Source organism: Pristiophorus japonicus, chromosome 15 (assembly GCF_044704955.1).
Source record: "Pristiophorus japonicus isolate sPriJap1 chromosome 15, sPriJap1.hap1, whole genome shotgun sequence".
Lineage (NCBI taxonomy): Eukaryota > Metazoa > Chordata > Chondrichthyes > Pristiophoridae > Pristiophorus > Pristiophorus japonicus.
The window spans coordinates 5,933,037-5,959,810 of record NC_091991.1 but is presented as its reverse complement, the minus strand read 5'-3'; the positions used below and the strand labels follow the sequence as shown (position 1 = coordinate 5,959,810).

The following is a 26,774-nucleotide window of genomic DNA, read 5'->3' as shown; positions in this document are numbered from 1 at the left end:
TCTGTGTAGATGTATTTGAGTTTTAACACTTGAATGAAGTTAACTTAACTGAGCAGGTGGGGGAGGAAGGGGCAGGGCAAGTACCTTGGCAATTCTTCCACTCAAACATAATGGCTAATATTTGTCTCTGTGGAGATCAGCCAGTTTAGCTGTTTCTTTTCTCTACAATAAGTAAATGAAAACTCAAATCTTAATTAATCATGTTGCTTTGCATGGTTGCAGTCCGAGACCAAGCTTTACAATGGAACAGAAAAGGATCTCGTCTCCCCTGGGAGTAAACTCACAAAGAAGGAGTCTCTTAAGGTATGTTAAGTTATACAACTCGTATTATAAAACAATAGGCTGTGTCTTGGCTGTTCTCAATTTCACCTTCATAGCAGTGCTTAAACAGCGGTGCATTTATTAATAACTGTGCATAAATGTTGTGCTTCTCGAAGTAATGAACTTCAGAAAATGTAGTTCCTATGAAATTTTTATATTTATGTGCGAAGTTCTGAGGGATGGATCACTGCTGCTAAATCTGAACTCTACCCCCCCACAAAGTTCCCCAGTCTCAGAACACCACTTGCAGCACCAGTCTGACATTTCTACGTCCCACAACAGTCTACCTGCAACCACACTGAGGTGAAATAATCAGGCCTATTTATTTGAAGTGGAACTGGTATGGCCAGCAGAGAGACGGGATCTTGATCTCATCAGTCTGCGCTGGATTCAAGCCCATTCCTTGAGGTGAAAAGATACTAATGACTATCTCTGTCAAATTTCACCTTCAAAGACAAGGCAGTAAATCACTTGCCTGGGTTCAGTGCAATAAACCACAAGGACAATTTGTCATCGAAATCTCTGGACTGAATTGTTACCGCTTATATTTCACTCCTACACGTCGACTGTTTAAGTGTTGCCTCTATTCATTTTGTAATATAACTGCCCTGCACCAGCACCGACTTAAGTTCAAAACAAATTTCAACTTTTGAGGAAACGTTTCGGACTTGGCTGGTTGCGGCAGACCGACGTGCCGATAATAAACGTTGGTTGTATTGCAGCTTTTCATTAAGCAGCCTTTATAATTGCAGGTTCAGAAGAAAAATTACAGAGAAGAAAAGAAGAGAGCCACCAAAGAGTTGCTCAGCAGCATTACAGATCCGTCTGTAATCGTGATGGCAGATTGGCTCAAGGTGCGTGTGACAGGAACCATAGACATTGTTACTTTGCTGCTCAACACATGTGCCGATTTATGGCCAGTTACATTATTTCGCAGATTTAGTTCGCAGAAAACAATAACGTACATTGATAATTATTTCAAAGCTCTTAATGTTGTGATAAACCAGATTGTTTCAGAGATCTTCATTGTTTTTTTCTGTTCATACCATGCTTATTTTCCAATACTTCAATGTAAATAAAATTAATAACAAGGCCGATATCATACACACTCCATTAAACACAACCCACTAAAAATACCATCAACAATCAAGACTGTTAGAAATGTAAACCTGTAAATACCTTGTTTAACCACCAGAGGGCTCATCTCCTGGAGTCCCAAGGGATCCCACAATCCCTTGGGAGCACCTGTACTTAAGGAGGCCTCACAGGTTGGAGAGGCATTCTGGAGACCTGGAATAAAAGACTATGGTCACACTTTACTTTGAGCTCACAGTATCTAGTCAGACTCTTTATTCATACACTACAAAGACTATTTTGAAACTATGCAGCATTATTTTGCCCTCCCAAAGATGCAGCTATATCATTGCAGTTTGGGGAGAGACCGTGAAGTCGGGCTTTAGTGGGAGAAAGGCAATTCACTGTGCCCCACCTGGCCAGGCTGCAGATTCCACGCATAGTGAGTGCGAGGAAAAACCAGCCAGGTGGTAACTTTACGCATCATGTGAGAGCCAGTGAGCCGTAGGAACCAAAATCTGTTTTTGTTCATTGCCTCATCCTCCCTGCAATCATGTGAGGCATTATTATCGATACAAATACAAAATAAATGAGAACAGATTTCATGTCTGTAGTGCAGTCTTGTAACTACCGTTGGAACATTTTATATCATCACTTGTAAGGCTATTGGATGCATTATTAGATAATGGATACGAATTCATGAAAAGGACAATTGAAAAATTAAGTGCATTTAAGTTTCATTAGCGTGTGTAGTTTGATCTTTCTCTGATTGCTAAAACAGAGAACCACACTGATTCCAAATATTTGCAGTTATTAAAATAACTGAACTGGCAGATTGTATTGCAATTACTGAACTTTGAGGGCGACACAATCACGTACATTGCTGAACAAACTCCTTGCAGGACTTGCTTGCAAAACAAATATTGATCAGTATCATGTTTAATCCTTAACTCGTAGAGATTCCTGTCTCCCCAGGCTTTCTGTTTGTTTTTTGCATTTTCACCTCAGACACTTTATTAAAAAAATTTTTATTTGTTCACGGGATGTGGACGTCACTGCCGTTTATAGCCCATCCTTAATTGCCCTTGAGAAAATGGTGGGTGCTGCTTTGACTATTTCGTCTACTTTGTCGCAACAGTTTGGTACAACTGAGTGGCTTGCAAGGCCATTTCAGAGGGGCAGTTCAGAGTTAACCACATTGCTGTGGGTCTGGAGTCACGTATAGGCCAGACCGGGTAAAGGCAGCAGATTTCCTTCCCTAAAGGGCATTCGTGAACCAGATGAGTTTTTATGCCAATCCGGTAGTTTCACGGTCACAATTAGTGATAGCTGCTTTATATTTCTAGATTTATTTAATTAATTAAATTCCCCATGTTGCCATGGTGGGATTTGAACTCGCGTCTCCGGATCATTAATCCAGTAACATAACCACTATGCTACCATTCTAGGCTGTGATGTTGAAGTAAACATGGACAGTAATAGAGCTACTGAGGTATACTGAAATATAAAGCAACTAAATCTTAATTCTGCTCATTCCGTTATTCCTTCATTCTTCATTCTCTCCTCTTCCCCAATCCTATTTTTAATTTTTTCTGCCTAATCTGCCTTTTTTAGCCTCAAAACGTTAATATAATTACTCTTTACTTAAGCTTTTTATCTTAACTTCCATTGCCTATTATACAGATAGGAGCAATTTTTCTCAATGGTTTGAGAGGTTTTTAAGCCTTTGGAAACTCAGCTGGAACAAGATTGACATCATATCACTGAGTCAATCTGCAGTGTTCATTTCTGTGTCAAAACAGGAAGAGGCTGCTAAAGAATGAGTATGTATTTTGGGCCATAGAAGAGGAGCCTGTTGTTGATGAGTCAACAACCCTGTGAAGCATTCACACCAACCCACTGAGGTCTCTCTCGCTATCCAAGGGGCTTCTTGTGTGAAAGTGGCTTTCCTTGGTGGATCATATAAAATGAAGGCTTCTGCTTCTCCTGATTGCAGCTGTCTTGCATTCTCCCATTTCTTTGATACCCCCATGTAGCACAGTTTCACAGCCAGCAGGTAATCTGTCCTTTCTATCCATCATCCATATCTGGCATTTGTAAACTTAAGCTGATTTGAAATGTTTTAGTAATCTGTATGAATGTATGCAGCACGTTGTATTGTAAGAGGCATTCAAAATTGATGAAATTTACATTTGCAGATAGTCAATGCAAGTTCTCTTAAAGGACTTGTGCATTTAATACTGTAAAACAATTGTAAAAAGTGCTTCGGGATTCATTTTGAGATTGTAAAAAGTGCCCTGCTCGCAGGGATCAGCATTGGTGATCAAGACTATATTGAGCCCCAAGTATTGTGCCTGCTGAGTTGTGCCGTCCATTAATAGGGGATGTTCACATTTTGTAAACCGATACATTATCAGGCATAATTACAGACTGAGCATTTCATCTGGGATTGAGAACTGCTTGTAAAAATGTATGTTGCACTTGGAAGACAGTTAAGTAGCTTTGCAGTGTCGTCACGAAACAGCTGCACTGTCCGTGAATAATAGAAAGTGGCACATACGTGGTGGCCCCAAGTGTCATTCAATTCAGGTTGCATTATTGTATAAATATAAATGTTGTTTCGCGCAAGGTTGTCTGGCAATGAGTTTTCCACATTTTCTTCTGTGTTTTTATGGCCACTTAGATACCATAGATAGAAGGATATAGCGTGCCTAGCTGAAGGATGTGACGGTTACCGCATGTGAAACAGACTTGATAACCCACGAGCAATATTGTGAATTGTGGTCATTTTTAATATGAAAGGAATTCATTACATGTTGTTCAATTCTCCTTGCCAATCTTGATCTATCATCAGTAAAGGATGTTTCTGTTTTCAGCTTCGGGGCAAATTATTTCAATTTATTTTTAAATCCATAAACACCAAGAACAAATTGTATTTATATAGCGCCATTACCATAGTAAAATATTCCAAGGCGCTTCACATCACAGGAGTATTCCGACCAAAAAAATTGACACGGAGCCACTTGCGAAATTAGGGCAGGTGACCAAAAGCTTGGTCAAAGAGAGCGGTTTTAAGGAGCACCTTAAGGGAGGAGAGAGGGGTTTAGGGAGGGAGTTCCAGAGCTTGGGGCCCAGGCAATGGAAGGCATGAAAACTGCGATGTCATACCAGTGAAGATATGATTTGTACATTCACTCAGATTTCTCTGGACAAATGTGATGGGTTTTTTTTATCATCTGAATATTTTAGTTAAACATAAATGTACTTCATCTTTGTCAGATTCGTGGAACTTTGAAGAGTTGGACAAAGCTGTGGTGTGTACTGAAGCCTGGCGTGTTGTTAATCTACAAAACCCACAAGAATGGCCAGTGGGTGGGAACAGTGCTTCTCAACGCCTGTGAGCTCATCGAGCGACCATCGAAGAAGGACGGCTTCTGTTTTAAAGTCTTTCACCCTCTGGAGCAGTCCATTTGGGCAGTAAAGGTTTGTGAGAGGCCTCTTGTCTCTTTCCAGCAATGAATATTTGTGTAAAGGGGGTCTTGGATGCTAGACAGTGTGCAGGTCTTGATGTGCAAGGTGCTTTTGGAATTGAACTGCATCACTCTGCAGAATTTGGTCTTGAGATGCTGCTACTGTCATATATTGTCACTCAGAAAATGAGCTGTTAATAGGTGTATCATTTTTTTTCCCTACGTAAATCAAATCTCGGATTTTCCTTTGTGTTTGTGCTCCCTGCAATTTTCTCCAATTGAATATTGGGAAGACCGAAGCCATTGTTTTCGGTCCCTGGCACAAACTCCGTTACCTGGGCACTGACTCCATCCCTCTCCCTAGTTTCTGTCTGAGGCTGAACCAGACTGTTCGCAGCCTTGCTGTCATATTTGACCCTGAAATCTGCAGCATAACTAAGACTGCCTATTTCCACCTCCGTAACATCGCCCGTCTCCGCCCTTGCCTCAGCTCATCTGCTGCTGAAGCCCTCGTCCATGCCTTTGTTGCCTCCAGACTTGACTATTCCAATGCACTCCTGGCTGGCCTCGCCCATTCGACCTTACGTAAACTAGAGGTGATCCAAAACTCGGTTGCCCTTGTCCAAACCCACTCCAAGTCCCGCTCACCCATCACCCCTGTGCTCGCTGACCTGTGTACATACAAGTTGTTGTTGTAGATGTGTGTTTTAATATACAAAGCTCATTGAAGCTTAGCTTTTAGTCACAAAGCTTTATTTAACATAAACAGGTGTCTTGCCCTTCAGACCTCTAGCAGTTATAAGAAATTTACAGCTCCTTGGTCAACGTGTTGTGGGTTGGTCTATACACTGACACAGAAACAAACCCTAACATACAAAATAAACTTGCTGAATTATAATAGCTTTGTTATTGTAGTGTTAACCAACTAATGCAAAAACTTGCTTCAAAATTTTAAAAACTTCTCTCTCTTTTCCCCCCCCCCCTGCTTTCCCTCATCCTTTGCCTTTCCTGTTTCACACTCCCGTTATTTTAATCTGATTTATGTGAAGAGCATGGCCCCATTTACCATTTATATAATTTATTTTTAAAGTTTAAATACAATACTTTTTTTTTCTGAGCACCACCGTGAGATTTCCAACTTGGGACCGAAGCAGAACTCCAGCTCCAGACTCCAAAGACACGGGTGGTGTTGGAATTCGTAATGCCATACTGGCAACTGTGTGTGGGTCGCTGTAATGGGTTTAGGGAGAATCTTGCAAATGTTTGGTATGCATCTGAGTGATGGGTTGAACTCTGTGTCTTTCACACCGTTGTATATTTCAGCGAATCAGTATGGTTAAGCTGCTTATTTGAGCCAATGAGAGAAGTGTACAATCTTTCTTTCTGCGACAGGTGAATTTAGTGAGCCCCCTTGCATATTTAATTAGTTAGCATTTATTTCATTGAGCTGACAATCAATTGATGCACAAAAATCAGAAAATAGCCAATGTTCTGTTAGCTACGTGAGCAAGAATCTTGAGCAAAATTAACAGTTTTCTTTGCCAGTTCTTCCACCGTTCTCCCCCCCCCACCCTCCCCAACTCCAATTCCTGTAATTTTCTGGTTTAAGGTCCTGAAGGCCGTGGTTCATATTGGTGGTACAGTTCAGCAGTTGTTGGCAGGTCCCTGAATCTTGCCCAAGCGAACCAGAATAGTGTTCTGTTTACAGGCTGTTGGACTGTGGCGGGCATCGCCACTGAGCCCAATAACCACACGCGCATTTTCCGGCAGGAATCACTTCACTGATGTTCAGGAATGGAAATGCTGGCTGTGCATCCACCCCTTCCCGAGCCTCGGAACTCCGAGGCCGGCCCCTTTTCCCAGCGATGAACCGCTAATTCAGCAGAAAGCAGCAATTCTTTTCGGGCCAACCTATCTGTTTAACTCAGTATTCCACCTCCCAGTGCACTTACCCACCAAGCTATTGGGGAAGTCATTTTCTCTCTGTTGTTTCCCAGCTGTTGTTCTGCCCATCAGGAAGGCCATAAGAGTTCCTCAATTGCCACTTTCCGTTTGTGTGGTGAAACATCCCAAAATACCTTGCAATGCCACAGTGCTGAGCTTCAGCTGACATGTACGCCACTCCTGACAGACAGTGCTGTTCATCGAATTAAAGCCCAGAAACACACACAAGTTACTACACGTCAACAGACCATTCAGCCCAACCAGTCCATGTTGGTGTTTATCTTTCACCTACCCTTCAGTGGAGCTGAGTCCATGATCAGATCAGCCATCATCATAGGCAGTCCCTCGGAATCGAGGAGGACTTGCTTCCACTCCTAAAGTGAGTCCTTTGATGGCTGAACAATCCGATACGAGAGCCACAGTCCCTGTCACAGGTGGGACAGACATTCGTCGGGGGAAGGGGTGGGTGGGGCTGGTTTGCCGCGCGCTCCTTCCGCTGCCTGCGCCAGACCTCTTCACGCTCTTTGCATCAAGACTCAAAGAGCTCAACGCCCTCCCGGATGGACTTTCTCCACCTCGGGCGGTCTGCGGCCAGGGTCTCCCAGGTGTCAGTGGTGATGTCGCACTTTATCAGGGAGGCTTTGAGGGTGTCCTTGTAATGTTTCCGCTGTCCTCCTTCGGCTCGTTTACCATGAAGGAGCTCCGCATAAAGCATTTGCTTAGGGAGTCTTGTGTCAGGCATGCGGACAATGTGGTCTGCCCAGCGAAGCTGATCGAGTGTGGTCAGTGCTTCAATGCTGGGGATGTTGGCCTGGTCGAGGACACTGATGTTGGTGCACCTGTCCTCCCAGGGGATTTGCAGGATCTTGAGGAGACATCGCTGGTGATATATCTCCAGTGACTTGAGGTGCCTTCTGTACATCGTCCATGCCTCAGACCCATACAGGAGGGCGGGTATTACTACACCCTGTAGACCATGAATTTGGTGGTCGATTTGAGGGCCTGGTCTGCAACACTCTTTTCCTCAGACGGCCGAAGGCTGCACTGGAGGCGGTGTTGAATCTCCGCATCAATGTCTGCCTTTGTTGATAAGAGGCTCCCGAGATATGGGAAATGGTCCACGTTGTCCAGGGCCGCGCCATGGATCTTGATGACTGGAGGGCAGTGCTGTGCGGCGAGGACAGGCTGGTGGAGCACCTTTGTCTTACGGATGTTAAGCGTAAGGCCTATGCTTTCGTATGCCTCAATGAATACGTTGACTATATCCTGGAGTGCAGCCTCTGTATGTGCGCAGACGCAGGCGTCGTCCGCGTACTGTAGCTCAACGACAGAGGTTGGGGTGATCTTGGACCTGGCCTGGAGACGGCGTAGCTTAAACAGCTTCCCACTGGTTCTGTAGTTTAATTCTACTCCAGCGGGGGGCTTGTGGATTGTGAGGTGGAGCATGGCGGTGAGTAAGATTGAGAAGAGGGTTGGAGCGATGACGCAGCCCTGTTTGACCCCAGTCCGGACGTAACTTGGGTCTGTAATGGATCTGTTGGTAAGGATCACGGCCTGCATGTCGTCGTGAAGCAGGCGAAGGATGGTGACAAACTTTTGGGGGCATCCGAAACGGAGGAGGACGCTCCATCGACCCTCACGGTTGACAGTATCAAAGGCCTTTGTAAGATCGAAAAAGGCCATATATAAGGGTGGTTCCAGCATTTTTCCTGCAACTAGCGCGCTGCAAAGATCATCATGTCTGTTGTGCCCCGTAGGGGACGAAATCCGCGTTGTGATTCCGGGAGGAGTTCCTCGGCCACAGGGAGAAGACGGTTGAGGAGAACTCGAGTGACAACTTTCCCAGTGAAAGCAGAGAGATTCCCCTGTAGTTGCTGCAGTCGGACTTGTCCCCTTTTTAAAGATGGTCACAATCACTGCATCGCTCAGATCTCCCAGCATGCTCTCCTCCCTCCAGATGAGAGAGATGAGGTCATGTTTCCGCGCCAACAGTGCCTCTCCGCCATATTTTAGCGCCTCAGCAGGGATTCCATCCGCTCCCATAGCCTGGTTATTCTTAAACTGTTTTATGGCTTTGCCAACCTTGTGCAACTTTGGAGTTTCACTGAGTTGGTGGCGTGTGGCATGCTGCAGGATGGAATTGAGAACACTCGAGTTAAAGGCAGAGTCTTGATTGAGGAGATCTTCAAAGTGCTCCTTCCATCGGGCCCTGACAGCCTCGGTGTCCTTGATGAGTGTTTCCCTGTTCTTGGCCAGCAGTGGGGTGGGGCCTTGGGAGTTTGGACCATAGGTGGCCTTGACTGCGGTGAAGAATCCTCGCATATCGTGGCTGTCGGCCAGTTGTTGTATCTCCTGTGCTTTCCCCATCCACCACCTGTTCTTTAGGTCCCGAGTTTTTTGTTGGACCTGATCCTTGAGCCGCCTGTAATGTTGTTTTGCAGCACCCGAGTTGGGCTGTTGCTTGAGGTTCAGAAATGCTTTGTGCTTACGATCTATTAATTCTTTGATCTCCTGATTATTTTCATCAAACCAGTCCTGATGTTTTCTGGTTGAGTGACCAAGTGTCTCTTCATAGCCACTGGTTATGGAGACCTGGAGGGCAGACCAAACGCTGTGGGCATTCAGCATCTCAGGATCATCAAGGCACGCCAGATTAGCTGTGAGGCGCTGGCTGTGTAGCGCTCTCTTAGCTGGGTCTCTAAGTGCCCTGGGCATTAACTTTTTGCGGAACTGCTTCTGCTGTCCCTTCTGCTTTGGGGCAATTTTAATGTTGATGGATCGTATTAGGCGGTAGTCCGTCCAGCAGTCGACAGCTCCTGTCATAGCGCGGGTGATGCGCACATCCTTGCGATCCCTGGCTCGGACGATGACATAGTCGATCAGGTGCCATGATCTTATTAAATGGTGGAGCAGGCTCAAGGGGTCAAATGGTCGACTCCTGCTCCTATTTCTTACGTGAGCCAAGAGTCCGAATCATATTTACCCGCTCTGTTCCCGTATCCCTTTCTCTACTTTTTTTTCTTCTTCCCCTAATCTTCAATGTTGATATAATTTCAGCTGCTTCCTCCATCTCTGGAGGTGAATTGCACAGCCTCATGCCTGTGAAGGAGTTTCTCCCGCCACCTTAATACCTTGCATTAAATGTATCGACGGGCCCTCGATCGAGGGCCCTCAATTAGCAAACAGTCTGCTTCTCTCTTCCTTGTCCTATCCTTTCATAATTTTAAACACTTCTTTAATTTTTCCCATAATCTGTATTGTTTGAAAGAAACTTTTTGTCTATGACGTAAATGTATTAATTTTAAAGAGATGATAAGAACATGCATTGCACTGAATATAACTTTGTCTTAAAGGGTCCTAAAGGTGAAACTGTGGGCTCCATAACTCAGCCATTGCCAGGTAGCTACCTGATATTTCGAGCTGCTTCGGAATCTGATGGTAAGAATTTTGTGTCACAAGTAACTTCTTGTAATGCTGTATTAAATGCAGCAAGTGTAGTAATAGCCTAGCTGATTCCCTCCTAACGGCACCACAGAAGTTGGCATGGTTGAGCAGAATTATAAGATGGTAATTGCTCAATTTCATCTCTTTCATTTAAAAGAACCTTCCCATTGGTAGAATGAACTGTCTTTTATTTGGGCACATTTTTTACGGGTTAAAAGTCAATGTCCTGCAAGTCAAAGGTGGAAAGTCATGTCCTGCAAGCAGACCTCTTGTTAGTCTGGCGCCTTTGGCTCCTGAGACTATGTACCTGGTCACAGTTAACCCTGTGCGGCTTGGTGTTGGATTAAGGCAAACTACCCACAATGTTGTTGGGAGAAAAAAACGAAACCATCTATAATGAGAAGTATTTGATTTTAAAATGCTGCAACTCATTTTATTGCTGTGATTCTTTTATGGAAGTTATTAAGCCAGAGAAGTGAGAAATTTGAATCTGTGTTTATTTAAAGTATAACTTTAGTTTGAATAGTTTCAATATATTTCCCACTTGCCTGCCCATTCGGTGTAACATGGCTGCTTTGGCGATCAATAACGTGCACCCTTCACGCTCTCTTACAGGAAGATGTTGGCTGGATGCTTTGGAACTTGCTCTGAAGTGTTCAAGTCTCCTTAAGCGAACTATGATTCGAGAAGGCAAAGAAAATGATGTGAACACCTCGGAGAACAGCCATATTGCCCTTTTTGGGCTCCTGCGAGCGAACGTTCTGCAAAGTCCAGAACACTGCCAGTAAGCAAATCTTTTGGCACTTGATATTGAATGGCTGTAGAGGAGCTTCACAAATATGTTTGGCTATTCCAAATATGCAGGAGAGGTTACATTTGGTATAAAGACTTTTTAAAATCGGTATGTGTGCGCGAATCACATTTTCCAAGGAAAATAAATATCTCAGTTACATCTGAGCTTTATTAATTTTCCAATATGTCTTTTATTGGGAGTTGTGAAGAGCTGTACATTTAGAAATCTGGGTTGAAAACAACCAGGTGCTCCCACACCCTGAATGAATACTGAGCTAACATGTAAAAGTGCCTGGGATTGTGCACTGCAGTTTTTATTTTGAAGGACTCTCTGATTTCCAGGATTATAACTGCTACAGCTCTCCAATGATAAAATAAAACCAAGGAAGCAGTGACTTTAGGGATAGAATTGTGCGTATATCCTTGGAAGTGGAAGCAACGAACAACCTGCTCTCGGGTGGATGTAAAAGATCCCATGGCACTATTTCAAAGAAGGGCAGGGGAGTTCCCCCAGAATAAGGGATCGCCCATTTAAAACTGAGATGAGGAATTTCTTCTGAGGGTTGTAAATCTGTGGAATTCGCTGCCTCAGATAGCTGTGGAAGCTGGGTCATTGACTAAATTTAAGACATAGATAGAGTTTCTCAATTGCTAGTTATGGGGAGCGGGCGGGGAAGTGGACCCAAGTCCATGATCGGATCAGCCATGATATTAAATGGCGGGGCAGGCTCGAGGGGCTGTATGGCCTACTCCTATTTCTTATGTTATTATCCTGGCCAATATTTATCCCTCAATCAACATCACTAAAACAGATTATCAGGTCATTATCATATTGCTGTTTGTGGGAGCTTGCTGTGCACAAATTGGCTGCCGTGTTTCCTACATTACACAAGTGACTTAATTTCAAAAGCATGCATTGGCTGTAAAGCGCTTTGGGAGGACCTAAGATCATGTAAAGCGTATAGAAATGCATGTCTTTTTAACCAATCCTTTCGTCAAGGAAACCATGTCCCAAGAATGGTTATTTTCTCTTTGAAAGGATGTATCAAAAATTCTGTCCTTGTTCTTTGGTTATGTTTGAGTTTGCAGAGTGCTGTAGAAAGAGCTGCAATGTTAATTGTCTTCTGACAATGTAATTGCAGTTTTGAGGGAGTGCTTCTGTTGAGATATTTAATTGAGGCCCCATCTCCCTGTTCTGGTGGTTCAGGTAGATGTTCAAGACCAATACAAAAACTAAACACTGCGGATGCTGGAAATCTGAAATCAAAACAGACAATGCTGGAAACACTCCGGGTCAGGCAGCATCTGTGGAGAGAGAAACTGAGTTAATGTTTCAAGTTGGTGATCTTTCTCCACACCACTCTCTCCATAGAGATGTTGAAGACCTCCCAACACGAATTGACAAGTACTCTGTCCTTTCAGTATCCCGGCCAGCATTTCTACGTCAGCCAGTACAACCAAAAAATTAATGAATTAACTACCCATCCATCGTGTGGTTGTTCCTTGGTTTTGCTGGAGCAGAATGGCTGTCATGTTTGCCTGCATATGTCACTTCATTTCAAAGATTAGTTCATTGTGTGTTAATAATAGAGCACTGCAGAAATATCATTACTTGACTGGACTCTGGTTCCAGACAGATGCAAGGCTTCCCAGAGAGCAGATATCAGATCGCAGTGGCATTTCAGTCTGGTAATTAACTCGTAGCACAAGCTGATCTCTGGCCCTATACACGAGCTATCTTTTGTTGTGCGATGCTGGAGCATTTATGTGCTCCTTGCAGCTTGTTCAAATGGCACATTGATTTCCATAAGGTTAACCTGTGCATTTATAAGTGGGTAGAAGTTTGCTATTGGTTGGACCATTATCTTTAAGGTTGCAGACTCACGCTATCATAGTTTAAGAGCCGCTTATGGGTGAGTTCCTTTGAGGCACAGTACATAGGTGCCTTAACATGCTGCACCCTAAAATCAGGTTCAGTTTTGCAGACATGAGAGAGATTGATAGAAAATTTAATGGCATGTCACTGGGGCCCTTGTGCAAGGCACAAGTCAGGAGTGTGATGGAATACTCTCCACTTGCCTGGATGAGAGCAGCTCCAACAACACTCAAGAAGCTCGACACCATCCAGGACAAAGCAGCCGCTTGATTGGCTCCCCATCCACCACCTTCAACACTCACTCCCTCCACCACCGGCGGACCGTGGCTGCAGTGTGCACCATGTACAAGATGCACTGTTGCAACGAGCTAAGGCTTCTTCGGCAGCACCTCCCAAACCTGCGACCTCTACCGCTTAGAAGGACAAGGGCAGCAGGTGCATGGGAACACCACCAACTCCACGTTCTCCTCCCAGTCACACACCATCCTGACTTGGAAATATATCGGCCGTTCTTTCATCGTCGCTGGGTCAAAATCCTGGAACTCCCTCCCTAACAGCACTGTGGGAACACCTTCACCACACGGACTGCAGCAGTTTAAGGCGGCGGCTCACCACCACCTTCTCAAGGGGCAATTCGGGATGGGCAATAAATGCTGGCCTTGCCAGCGACATTCATCCCATGAACGAATAAAGAAAAAAAGTCCTAATGCTCAATTCAAAAATATCATTAGTTACTCACAATGAAGAAGTGCGTGACCTAGAAGGGGACCTAGAAGATTGGTGATAAATATTCGAAGCATGTAATCGAGTTGCAAATTGAAACTGTTAGAATAAATGAGTGTATTTTATTTTTGTATTGAGGGTCGGCGGGCAGGGGTTGAGAAGTAGTCCAGGCTCTCTTGCTGCCGAAGTCCTATCTACTAGAAAATGAAAACACTTGACGAGTTGTTCCCCACACCAGCAGTGTTGATGCTGCAGGTCTGATACCTTAAGTATGTCATTGATACGGAAGCCGATGTATGTTGCAACTTTACACGTAGGGACGGCCCAGAAAAGAAGCATTAATCTTTGTTTCTCCAGTTAAAATACGGCAAATCTGCAATTAATCAAATGTCTATTTTCAGGTTAAATGAAAGTGAGATAGAACAGCAGCACTTCAGGGACCACGACCTGTACTCTGATAAATCAGACCGAGAGAACGAGCCTGACCACGAGGAATCGGATAATGATGCGCTGGAGAAAAGTGGGAAAAGCGAGGAAAGTGACTCTGACGTATCGGAGAAACAGGACGACCTGTGCGTTGACCTTGAGCCTATAGACATAGTAAAGGAGACCAGTTACGTAGAAGAAGCCCATGAAGAATTGGGAGATGTAAGAAACCCTGCCTTATATATAACCAAATATTTTCACATTTCATAATGTCATGAAATTATATTGGAGGATGAAGTTCATGTCAGTGAAAGATATTGCTGCTTTACGGTTCAGATTTTTAATGGCCGCCTTTGTGTGCTGATCAAGATGTTGGTACTGGAGAATGGAACACTTCCTCTTTTGGTGCACCCAGGGCCAGCATCAAGTAGTCTCATGTTCAATATAGCACAGTTGGACGCTAAGAAGGTGTATGCATACCCGGACTATACTCGTGTGAAGTAACATAAGCAGAGGCCTGGAAGCGAGTCATCTGCTAACCTGACAATTGATATGTGGCTTAAAGTAAAATCTATATATTAACCTCTCTAGTTGGTCAAATCAACCAGCTCATCTTCCTTCTTCAGAGTGGTGGTTCTTAATCTTAAAATGAGTAATCTTCCATGTCTTTGCTTATTGGCAACATTTTCGGTTCTTGCTGCGTGTCCCACTCACTTTTGGACCCAGGCATTGGCAAGAAGTTGAGCAGGAGCCAAAGCTTCAGCTAAACTTGCTGCTGTTGGAGGCCAACACCTCCCTGGGTTTGGCATGGTTCTCTTTGTCGAGCCCCCGCATTGCCGTGTTTGTCTCGATGAGAACACCTCTCGTTCTGAACTCTGGTGGGTAGAGGCCCAGTCTACTCAATCTATCTTCATGGGCCAACCCCCTCATCTCTGGAATCAACCTAGTGAACCTTCTCTGAGCTGCCTCCGATGCAAGTATGTCCTTAAATAAGGAGACCAAAACTGCAAGAGTTTACACACACATCAACTTCAACTCGTCCGAAGCTCTGCTGCCCCGCATCCTGGCTTGCGCAGAGTCCTGTTCACCCAGCACCTGTTGCTCGCTGACCTACATAAGAAATAGGGGCAGGAGTAGGTCATAAGGTCCAAGGAGGAGAATTTTGAAATCGAGGCGTTGCTTAATCGAGAGCCAATGTAGGTCAGTGAGCACAGTGGGTGATGGGTGGGCGGGACTTGGTGCGAGTTGGGACGCCAGGTAGCCAAGTTTTGGATCACCTCTCGTTTACGTAGGGTAGAATGTGGGAGGCCAGCCTGGAGTGCGTTGGAATGGTCAAAAATGGCCCAGAAGAGGCGAGGGCCCAGGGGCAGAGCACATTGCGATATGTGTATACACTAGGTCCGTGCAGCAGAGCAGGTCTCCAGTCGTCCTGGTTAACCCTTGCCACTGGACCAAGACCTCGCTCTGTCAAACCCGTGCGGTGGCTGGTGTGCAACGGCCACCCCATGTTAAAAAAAATCCACGCACAGGCATCTTCCACCCTTCAACATGTAGTTCTGGATCTGGAATATTAGGTCCTTCATTGAAACACCCATGACCTCATCCCTTTTTGGCGTGGAAGCAAGTCATCCTCGATACGAGAGACCGCCTCTGATGATGACGACGACTAATGCTGTACGGGTTTTATTATCGGCCGAGCTTTCAGCTGTGTGGTCCCTGAGCTGTGGAATTCCCGCCCTAAACCTTTCTGCCTCTCAACCTATCTCTCCTCCTTCAGACATTCCTTAAAACTCAGCTTTTGGTCATTGGCCCGAATACCTCCTTTTGTGGCTTGGTGTCAAATTTTGTTAATGCCTCTGTGAAGCGCCTTGGGATGTTTTACTATGCTAAAGACGCTATGTAAATACGGGTTGTTGTTAACGGGGCCCTGTAGTTACTAACAGTATGTGACCACCGCCTCCCCCGGTAATAAATTCCAGCTTCAAAAATAAAGCATCAGACTTGCCCGCAACTCCAGGACCCCAAAGGCTGATTGATCTCTCTCGTCCTGCAAGCACCTGCTCACGCTGAACTCTTTTGACATTGGTAATCTGCAATGACCTTTGCATGTGGTCTCCAGACCAGAACACTCCTCACCTCGCAGGAGTGAATAAATTGTAGGATGAGCTGTTCTCTGCATTAGTGGAGGAAGCCTGCCCATAATCCTGGCTACAGGTGATGCCCCGACTTGGACAGAAGGAAAGACAGGGAAGTGGAGTGGTGCTATTCATCGGGAGGGATTATCTGTCGCAGAAAAAGCACGCTGGAAATCCATAGTCTTCAGAAAATATAAAAGGGGAAAAACAAGTCAGTGATGGGAATATGCAGCAGACCACCTTACCCATCATCATCATAGGCAGTCCCTCGTATCGAGGATGACTTGCTTCCAGGCCAAAAAAGGATGAGTTCACAGGTGATTCAATGAAGGACGTAATATTCCAGATCCTGAACTACATCCTGAAGGGTGGAAGATGCCTGTGGGTGGATTTTTTTAACATGTGGTGACCGTTGCACACCAGCCACCACATGGGCTTGACAGAGCGAGGTCTTGGTCCAGTGGCAAGGGTTAACCAGAACAACTGGAGACCAGCTCTGCTGCACTGACCCAGTGTGCACACATATCGCAGTGTGGGCTGGGCCCGTGCTGCCCCTGGGCCCTCGCCTCTCCTGGGCCCCGGTCACTTCCCTCTACAAACTCTCGCTGCTCCTTCGCCCTTCCTGCTGTGCCTGCCCGCACTGCAATCAGCGACCTGGCTTTGCAGCCGTCGCCCTCCTGCAGTGGTATACTGCCGCATGCTGCTCCCTCTGATGGCAATAAATGCTGGCCTTGCCAGCGACGCCCACATCCCATGAAGTATAATAAAAACATATATATTCAAGGGCTGCTGCTGCCTATAGAACTGTGCCCTAACTAGAGTCAACAGCTCTCGGAGAAGATGGAAGAAAATTAATAGACAGGATTTGAAAAAGGAATGGTTATGTTAACATTCCGAGGATTTACTGTGATTGAAAGGCTGCATTTGAGGGAGCAGCGTGCAGCGGCCCGGAAATCGACGCAGTCCAGGTGCGCAAGACCATCAGCAGACCACCTAACAATCCAGAGACGGTAAACGTACTCCATGTTCCCTCTGCTTGTTTCTGGTGGCGCACGGCGTATTTTGCATTGAAAAGCCGGCTGCGCGGAATCTCTGGAGCCCTGCATGGTCACGCAGCAAGTGAACGTTAGATCCTTCTTCTTCGGCAGTCCCACGGAGGCGAGGATGACTTGCTTCCACACTAAAATGAGTTCAGAGGTGACTGATGAGACCAATGCGGGACCTGCAGTCTTTGTCACAGGTGGGGCAGGTGGTGGTTGAGGGATGTGTTGGTCGGGGGCTTGGGTTGTCGTACGCTGTTTGTGTTTGGTCTCCGCGTGCTCCCGATGAAGAGACTTGAGGTGTTCGGCGCCTTCCCAGATGATTGTCCTCCGCTTTGAGCGGTCTTGGGGCAGCGATTCCCAAGAGTCGGTGGGGATGTTAAATTTTTTTCAGGGATGCTTTGAGGGTGTCCTTGAAGCGTTTTCACTGCCCTCCTGGGACTCGCTTGCCGTGACGGAACTCGGAGTAGAGCGCTTGTTTCAGGAGTCTAGCATCGACATGCGGAGATGTACTACTGTTGGACCACGTGAAATCGATGAGTGCTTGTTCCTCTCTTGGGATAATGGGGACTATCAATCTTCATTGATTGAAACGTCAAATGGCGACAGTCTGCATATGAGCTGGAAGTTACGCGGGACTTATTTCCCAATCTGTTTGTGAGAGCGCCAGCAAGAGAGAGCACAGTATTGAATTTGGCATTCATTCTGGAATTTGGTGACAAGAATTAGCCATTTGTTGGTGTATTCATCACTTGCTTCTTATGTACAGAAATAGAGCCAGTTTCATTTGAAGCAATGATTTTATCTGGCTGATGCGCTTCAGCACATGACCTGAAACGATCTTTATGCAGTCGCTGCCATAAGACAATGTGATTTTAATATGCTAATGCCCATTAAGTGCAAAGCTGTTGGTGTTCTGCCCAGAAGCTTCCCTGATACCTATTTGTCGTGCTTTTGGTGTCCTGGATCACACACATGAGCTTCAAAGGGTTCCCGGCGTTACCCTGACCAGCAAGTATTCTTTTGTTTGACAACCGTGAGAGATACATTTTTGATTTCTGGTGTTTCCAAGTAAACGTCAAGAAGTTAGAGAATATTGCTTTCAAAGAAGGAATTTGAGCAGGGAGAAGTGCTACAGTGATTGGTGGGTACAATCCATTAACTATTCTATTTCCTTTGGTGAGGCATTCCTCAAAAGCCCATGGGAAAATCAAACATTTGCAACCCATTTTGTACATTGTTCAATAGTGAAACTCAAAAGCTTCAGTTTAGTATTTATGCAGCTTTTAAAGTTAATTGAAAAGAAATATAAATATAATACAACATTTCACAATTTACGTCACTTTGCTTATTTTATAGCTTTGCGAAATTCAATTTAATTTCCTGCAAGAACAAATTACAAAATGCTGCAGACACATTTTATTGCCTGCTCACTCACTAAATCACACCATATCTGCCAATTTAAGTTCCGTATACCATTAATTGGTAAAACCGTCTGAAAACACTATTTTCTGTTTCCACCTTTCCTCTTTTCCAACCCCCCCCCCCTCCCCACCTCCAAAAAAAAATCTAGACTGGTGAGGATTCCCAGACAGAAGTTGTATCTGAGGAGAACAAAAGTCTGATTTGGACTCTGCTGAAACAAGTTCGGCCAGGAATGGACCTCTCTAAAGTTGTACTGCCTACATTTATCTTGGAGCCTCGTTCATTCTTGGACAAGTTATCTGACTACTACTACCACGCAGACTTTATATCACAGTGAGTACAGAATGGTTTTGTCTCTTCCTCCAGCACCTCTCCCTATCAGGATATTTCCACAACTCTGTTGGTGCTGTTCCTTCGTCAACATTGCTTTGTTTCACCCCCAGCCTCCCCAAACTTGCTTGAGATGTTTACCATCTTCCCTCAGAGGTGACACCAAGGGTGGCAAATGTGTTCTGTTTGGGGGAACACCAATATCGAGGGGTATGGGAATAGGGCAAGAACGTGAAATTGAGGTAAAGATCCGTCATGCTCTTATTGAATGGCGGAGCAGGCTCGAGGGGCCATATGGCCTACCCCACACCTATTTCTTACCTTAAAAGAGGTGTCATTTAAGTTGAGGATCTTACGGGTTCCAGCATATGGCCTTTGGAAATTAGTCTGGGTAATTTATTCCCCAAACCCCATTCATCCTGATGGATGAGCACTGAGGCGAATTTTGTGGCCGTACGACCAGAGGTCAACTAATCATCACATCAAGAGTCAAGCCTAGGGCCTGCCTATATGGACCAACTACTGAGCCTTCAGTGAGCTTTCGAGGAACCTTTTGGAGGAATATCTGCATTAAAACTGAAAGAGCCCCTTTCTGATGAGTAATACTGCAGTAGTTACCAGAGCTCAATTCTTCAGCCTTAACAGCTGCCTTCCAATATTCTGGGCTAAGTGATGGAAGGAGGCCATTTCGGCCCATCGTGTCCGCATCTGCCAAAGAAGAGCTATTCAGTCTAACCCACTTTCCAGCTCTGTATGCTATGGCACTTCCAAGTGCACATCCAAGTACTTTTTAAATGTGAGGCTTTCTGCCTCTACCACCCTTTCCAGCAATGAGTTCTATTGAAAACATTTCCCCTCAAATTCCCTTAATAGTAACAACAAAAAAGGATCTGCTTATGTATTTTTTTAAAACCAAATTTGGTTCATTTGTTTTGTCTAATTTGTCTTGAACAACATTTGACTTGCATCAAGTATAAGTATTATACAAAAACTGCAAAAGGACATAGACAGGCTAAGTGAGTGGGCAAAAATTTGGCAGATGGAGTATAATGTTGGAAAGTGTGAGGTCATGCACTTTGGCAGAAAGAAAATCAAAGAGCAAGTTATTATTTAAATGGAGAAAGATTGTAAAGTGCCACAGTACAACGGGACCTGGGGGTACTTGTGCATGAAACACAAAAGGTTAGTATGCAGGTACAGCAAGTGATCAGGAAGGCCAATGGAATCTTGGCCTTTTTTGCAAAGGGGATGGAGTATAAAAGCAGGGAAGTCTTGCTACAGTTCTACAGGATATTGGTGAGGCTACATCTGGAATACTGCGGACAGTTTTGGTCTCTGTATTTAAGAAAGGATATACTTGCTTTGGAGGCAGTTCAGAGAAGGTTCACTCGGTTGATTCCGGAGATGAGAGGGTTGACTTATGAGGAAAGGTTGAGGAGGTTGGGCCTCGACTCATTGGAATTCAGAAGAACGAGAGGTGATCTTATCGAAACGTATAAGATTATGAGAAGGCTTGACAAGGTGGATGCAGAGAGGATGTTTCCACTGATGGGGGAGACTAGAACTTGGGGGCATAATCTTAGAATAAGGGGCCGCCCATTTAAAACTGAGATGAGGAGAAATTTCTTCTGCGAGGGTTGTAAATCTGTGGAATTCGCTGCCTGAGAGAGCTGTGGAAGCTGGGACATTGAATATATTTAAGACCGAGATAGACAGCTTCTTAACTGATAAGGGATTAAGGGGTTATGGGGAGCGGGCAGAGAAGTGGACCTTGAGACCGTGATCTTATTAAATGGCGGAGCAGGCTCGAGGGGCCGTGTGGCTTGCTCCTGCTCCTATTTCTTATGTTCTTATTTGATTCTCAGAGCTGCAGCAGACGAAAACCCGTACAGTCGCTTGAAGAAAGTGGTGAGGTGGTATTTGTCTGGCTTCTACAAAAAACCAAAGGTTGGTATTCAAAAGCTAAATTCCTTCAGCATCTTTAAAGACAAGTTCTTTCTGATATAATCTGTATGGTATATTTTATTCAAGCTATAGAAATACTTTATATGCTAATAAACAGAATTCTTTGAAGTAACATGCAACATGTAACGCCTTTCATGTCCTCATGCCATCCTAAAGCACTTTATACCACTCGACTACTTTTGATGTGCAATCACTGTTGTAACGTAGGCAAACATGGCAGTCCATTTACACACAGCAAGACCTTTTGACTGGAATCGATGTTTTGCAACACAACTATTTTTTTCTTTTCACGTAAAGGGCTTGAAGAAACCATACAATCCAATTATTGGTGAAACATTCCGGTGTATGTGGATTCACCCAAAAGCAAACAGCAGGACATTTTACATTGCGGAACAGGTATAAGTTGCGCCTGGATCACTATTGAATTGTAGCTTTTATTGGTTCTTTCAAAAACCATTTGTGTAATCTGTTTGGTGTTGCTCCTTTGAGAATGGCGATAGCAGTTTGTACAATCATTACTGCAATACTCAGGTGTACTGTACTCGTCACGGTTGTCTGCTGGACAAAGTATCATTTAGGAACAAAGAAGTTCCATTTTAACTTTTAAGAAGTCTCGCCTAGCCCTATTAAATTGAATGCTCAATCATTTGCTTCTAAATATATTTTAACATTCAAATGGTGATGTGTGCTCGGGTACTTTGCTTACTGAATTGTCTCGTACTTAATAGGTATCCCATCATCCTCCCGTGTCGGCATTCTACATAAGTAATAGAAAAGATGGATTTTGCGTCAGTGGTAGCATCCTGGCCAAATCAAAGTTTTATGGTGAGTGTTTGTTTTTTTTTGCACGTGTAGTTACTGCAGAAGCGATTAGAAGTACAGGCAGTTCACTTCCAACAGGAAAACATGGAATGAACCAAGTCCAATCAATGCTAGGGGATAATGTTTAGGAGGACCTGAGTTTCAACCCTTGAGAATTGGGTTTTCCTTCAATGATAAGTTGCCAGTTTCAAATTGATGCGTGAGAATGAGAGAAAACTGACCAAAGGGAAGTAAGTCACTTTTGACACAGATTTCTCCCGAGCTGCTTGTGCATTGAATCTGTGTCTAAAGAGGGCTGCATGGGCACAAAGTGAGGGTGGGGGTGGGGAAGTGGTGCAGTGGTGCAAAAGAGTGAGCAAGAGTATCTAGATTTGATGGGCAAGTAACTTAAGATCAGATGACCAAAAGCTTCACAGATTTGAATCCAGTCTGCACAAGTGCACAGAAGAGAGAGACAGTATTGGAAGACCATCTGTATCTTAGTATGTATCTAGAAGTTGTAATTTGTGTTTCATTTCCGATTTGGTTTGGTTTCAGTCCATTTCATAGAATCGGTGTCAGTTTGACTCAGTTGGTAGCACTCTTTTCCTCTAAATCAGAAGGTTGTGTGTTCAAACCTCACTGCAATACTTCATGCTCCTCCTCCACTTAGACCGCCCCAAGTGGAGGGAGAGCATCCGGGAGGGCGCTGAACACCCCGAGTCTCGTCGCCGAGAGCATGCAGAAAACAGGCGCAGGCAGCGGAAGGAGCGTGCGGCAAACCAGTCCCACCCACCCTTTCCCTCAGCGACTATCTGTCCCACGTGACGGAGACTGTAATTCCCGTATTGGAATGTTCAGCCACCCAAGAACTCACTTTGAGTGAAAGCAAGTCGATTCCGAGGGACTGACTATGATGACTGATGGATGAATACTTGAGTAAAAAATCCAGCTTGATACTCTAGTGCAGTCCTTGGAGTACCATGTTGTGGTGCTGTCTTTTGGATTCGGTGTTAAACCATGGTCCATCGGCCTGTTCAGCTGAACGTTACAAGATTGTTTAGCACTATTCCAAGAGCAAGATCATCCGGTAATGTCCCAAGTCAACATTCCTTCCTCAGTGAATCCTACGAAAAAAATAGTCAACTGGTCATTCATCTCCGTGCTGTTTGTGGGACCTTGCTGTTTGCAAAATGACTGCCGTGTTAACCAACATAATAGTGACTGCGCTGCAAAGTCTTTTTTCTTTTAGTTCCTGGGATGTGGGCGTCGTTGGCAAGGCCAACATTTATTGCCCATCCCTAATTGCCCCTTGAGAAGGTGGTGGTGAGCCGCCTTCTTGAACCGCTGCAGTCCGTGTGGTGAAGGTGCTCCCACAGTGCTGTTAGGGAGGGAGTTCCAGGATTGTGACCCAGCGACGATGAAGGAACGGCCGATATATTTCCAAGTCAGGATGGTGTGTGACTGGGAGGGGAACGTGGAGGTGGTGGTGTTCCCATGCGCCTGCTGCCCTTGTCCTTCTAGGTGGCGGAGTGGGAGGTTTTAATTGCATGTTCCTTTGGGATGTTTGAAAGACATAAAGGTGAATTCAAGTTCTCCAAGTTATCAATGAATAAACCAATAGTATTTTCAAATTTCATATTCAAAAATATAGTTAACTTGATCTATTTGTAAGGTAGTTTCACGTGCAATGAAATGTTAAATTTAAAAGGCGTTTATACATGCTAAAGTCTGTTAACCTGAATAGCATACTGCTTCTATTTGGCCCAAGGATGTTGGATAGCGCACATAGCATTCCAGTCTCATCTGGGCTGCCTGGTGACATCGAGCTGACAGGAGGCTCTTCGCTACATGGAGAGGGAAACGAGCAATCCAGCCAATGGGATCGGCTGTAGCGTTTCTTTTAACAACTGAATATAAAACCACCAAGGCTGGAGTATGGGAATCGGGGAGTCGTATAAACAGGAGCCTGAAAAGGGTGTCTAGTATTTTTTGAAACATCTTAAGTGCAATATTAAGGAAGTAATTAATAACATTTCCCGTGGTCCTCTGCATCTGCGTTGGTGGCAGCACTCTCCAGTAGCACTGCATTTGTGATGAATGTGTTTGTCACAATTCCTGACACTGGAGGGACGGGGCATTGAGCAGATAAAAGTTGCTTTTTGTAAAAACAGCAGGCAAACTGGCCAGACAACTGCAGCTCTTTCTCTTTTGGTCAGCCCTCCTCGCGCCTCTTCTCCTTGACTTGGCGTTTGCCTTTGCCTATTTGTAAAGTGTCTTGAGATGTTCGTTCTTCTTTAATTCACGATGGAAATGCAAGCTGTTGATCCCCAGTCTGGGCTTAGTTTGCTGATTCTTGGTAGCGGTAAGGGCAGTACAATTGGCCGCCGTGTCCCTGGGTTAGTGAGGGGATAATGAACTAGGGTTCTCACTCCAGATCAGTATCTGGTGACCCTTGCTGGAAGTGGACAGTGGGTGAAGACAGGATCGAACGAGGCTGTGGTGCCCCAAGTGGTCGAATAGCCTCCCAACAGTCCCCGTCGAGGCTCACACACAAATAATGGCCACTTGCGCACACTGATGAATCGACAGCACCCGTGGAACCATGTCCCAGCGTGGAATCAAAGCTTTCAGGGAGAGGAGAAATTGCCGTGGGGGGGAAATAAACTATAGAGGACACATAAATAAAAACAGAAAATGCTGGAAACACTCAGCAGGTCCGGCAGCATCTGTGGAGAGAGAAACCGAGTTAACGTTTCAGGTCGATGACCCTTTCCGCAGTATTTTGCTTTTTTATAGAGGATACAGGCCTGTTTGAGAACTTGGATATGTATTGCGATTAAAAGTAATGAGAAGATCTCCCTGGAGAAATAATGTGTATTCTTCACTCTATGTTTCAGGCAATTCATTATCTGCCATATTGGATGGTGAAGGTCGACTTTCTTTCCTCAACCGAGGGGAAGATTATATCATAAGCATGCCCTATGCTCATTGCAAAGGTAGTGTCTCTGGTTTCTTTGTTTAAAGTTGCATTTCATCCTGGAGCAAAATAAGTATTTTAACACATTTCTTACTTCTCGGACCGTCTAGCGGGTGCTGAATGAGCACTTCTCCATTTTCCCCCCAAAGAATATGTTGCAGGAACATTCACGGGTGGACAAAGTGGGGGAAAAGGGGCATTTGGCCCATTTGCTCGACTCTCCCACTGGCACAATCTCCAAGATGCTAAATTTCTGCAAAATTTCCCCTTAACCCCCGAAGTGTAATTCAGCAGGCATTGAAGGCATCAGTTCACCCTCTCTTGGCGCCAGTCAAACCGAACTAGTCATGTCCCATGGATGGTGACTCCTTGGCACCAACAGTCCGGCTGTTCCATGGTGTTATTACATCGTGATCTGTCTTTACTTGTCCTTTAACCTTCAGTTCTACAGTTCAGCTCTTAATCACATATTTATCCGCCTCTTTATATCTCCAGTTTGTGGTCCTAAAATTGCTGAGGTGTGAGCACTATTGGCAGACGGAGGTGGAGAATAACTGTGCTGGCAACAGAATTGGCCATTGGTAAACAAGCTGCTCTAATCTTAGATTAGTGTACAATCAGATTAAAATAAGTGTACATTAAATACTTGTTGACCTTGTAAAATATTTTACAAGTGCAATTTATTCTAGTCAAGACAGGAAATGAAAGGCCAAGGAATGGAACACTCTTCTACTGGCTGGCCATCAACAGGAGTAAGCGCAGGTTTTGATCGGGAGTGGAACACGGCAGATGCCATGTCGACATAGACATAGAAAATAGGTGCAGGAGCAGACCATTCGGCCTTTCGAGCCTGCACCACTATTCAATATGATCGTGGCTGATCATGCAACTTCAGTACCCCACCCCTGCCTTCTCTCCATAACCCCTGATCCCTTTAGCCGTAAGGGAGACGACTTGAGCAGACTCTGGATATGGAGTTAGGTCACAGGTCAGCCATCATCTCATTGAATGGAGAAACAGCCTCGCAGGGCTTCAATGGCCTTCCAATGTTCCTACACCCGAATCGTATCCCCAGCAAGAAATTACCTGTTCGCCTTGGCATGACTTTGTTTCCCATGCACAAATTATTCGGAGGCATGTAGTATATTATCTGTTGTGGACTTGCTGTAAGTCCCTATAGTGTCATCCAGCTGCAGGCTCAGAATAGGCTACGTGATTAAGTGGGGCTGTCTCATTTTTAATACTGGCTCTCAGCAGAGTAATTCTCCAGGCATAATTTAATTTATTATGGATTTATATGTTTGCATCAGACACTGCGTGCAAGTGAAAAATGCATTCATTAAACTGAAGGTTGGTGCTGATGCAAGAGATCAATCTGCAGCTGTGAATTTAGCAAAACGTTTCTCTTGTGCTGCTTTTAATTTTTTTTTCAGAAGGAAGCATACCCTGTAGATGGGTTCCTTAAAACATTAATTGAGGACTGCATGTTGAGGGGGATGACTCATCAGGGGAGGGCAGCAGCAGCCAAGTTCATGGCACCGTGGCTGGCTCTGCTGCACAGGAGGGCAGGAAAAAGAGTGGGAGAGTGGTAGTGATTGGGGATTCGATTGTAAGGGGAATAGATAGGCGTTTCTGCGGCCGCAACCGAGAATCCAGGACGGTATGTTGCCTCCCTGGTGCAAGGGTCAAGGATGTCTCGGAGCGGGTGCAGGACATTCTAAAAAGGGAGGGTGAACAGCCAGTTGTCGTGGTGCACATTGGTACCAATGATATAGGTAAAAAAAGGGATGAGGTCCTACGAGATGAATTTAAGGAGCTAGGAGCTAAATTAAAACGTAGGACCTCAAAAGTAGTAATCTCGGGATTGCTACCAGTGCCACGTGCTAGTCAGAGTAGGAATCGCAGGATAGCTCAGATGAATACGTGGCTTGAGCAGTGGTGCAGCAGGGAGGGATTCAAATTCCTGGGGCATTGGAACTGGTTCTGGGGTAGGTGGGACCAGTACAAACCGGACGGTCTACACCTAGG

At 44.9% G+C, this 26,774-nt stretch overlaps 1 protein-coding gene across 7 annotated transcripts in view; it reads left to right on the top strand.

The window, feature by feature from the left end:
- osbpl8 (oxysterol binding protein-like 8) overlaps nucleotides 1–26,774 on the top strand; it is a 207,063-nt gene that overhangs the window by 150,969 nt on the left and 29,320 nt on the right. For all 7 annotated transcript variants that reach the window (XM_070900103.1, XM_070900102.1, XM_070900100.1 and 4 more), the window contains 11 exons: nucleotides 223–303; nucleotides 1,074–1,175; nucleotides 4,675–4,878; nucleotides 10,163–10,247; nucleotides 10,869–11,037; nucleotides 14,046–14,292; nucleotides 18,819–19,003; nucleotides 20,866–20,947; nucleotides 21,263–21,361; nucleotides 21,694–21,790; nucleotides 24,667–24,765. In XM_070900103.1, the coding sequence (XP_070756204.1) occupies nucleotides 223–303; nucleotides 1,074–1,175; nucleotides 4,675–4,878; nucleotides 10,163–10,247; nucleotides 10,869–11,037; nucleotides 14,046–14,292; nucleotides 18,819–19,003; nucleotides 20,866–20,947; nucleotides 21,263–21,361; nucleotides 21,694–21,790; nucleotides 24,667–24,765 (1,450 nt within the window). The remainder of the gene's footprint in view (nucleotides 1–222; nucleotides 304–1,073; nucleotides 1,176–4,674; nucleotides 4,879–10,162; nucleotides 10,248–10,868; nucleotides 11,038–14,045; nucleotides 14,293–18,818; nucleotides 19,004–20,865; nucleotides 20,948–21,262; nucleotides 21,362–21,693; nucleotides 21,791–24,666; nucleotides 24,766–26,774) is intronic.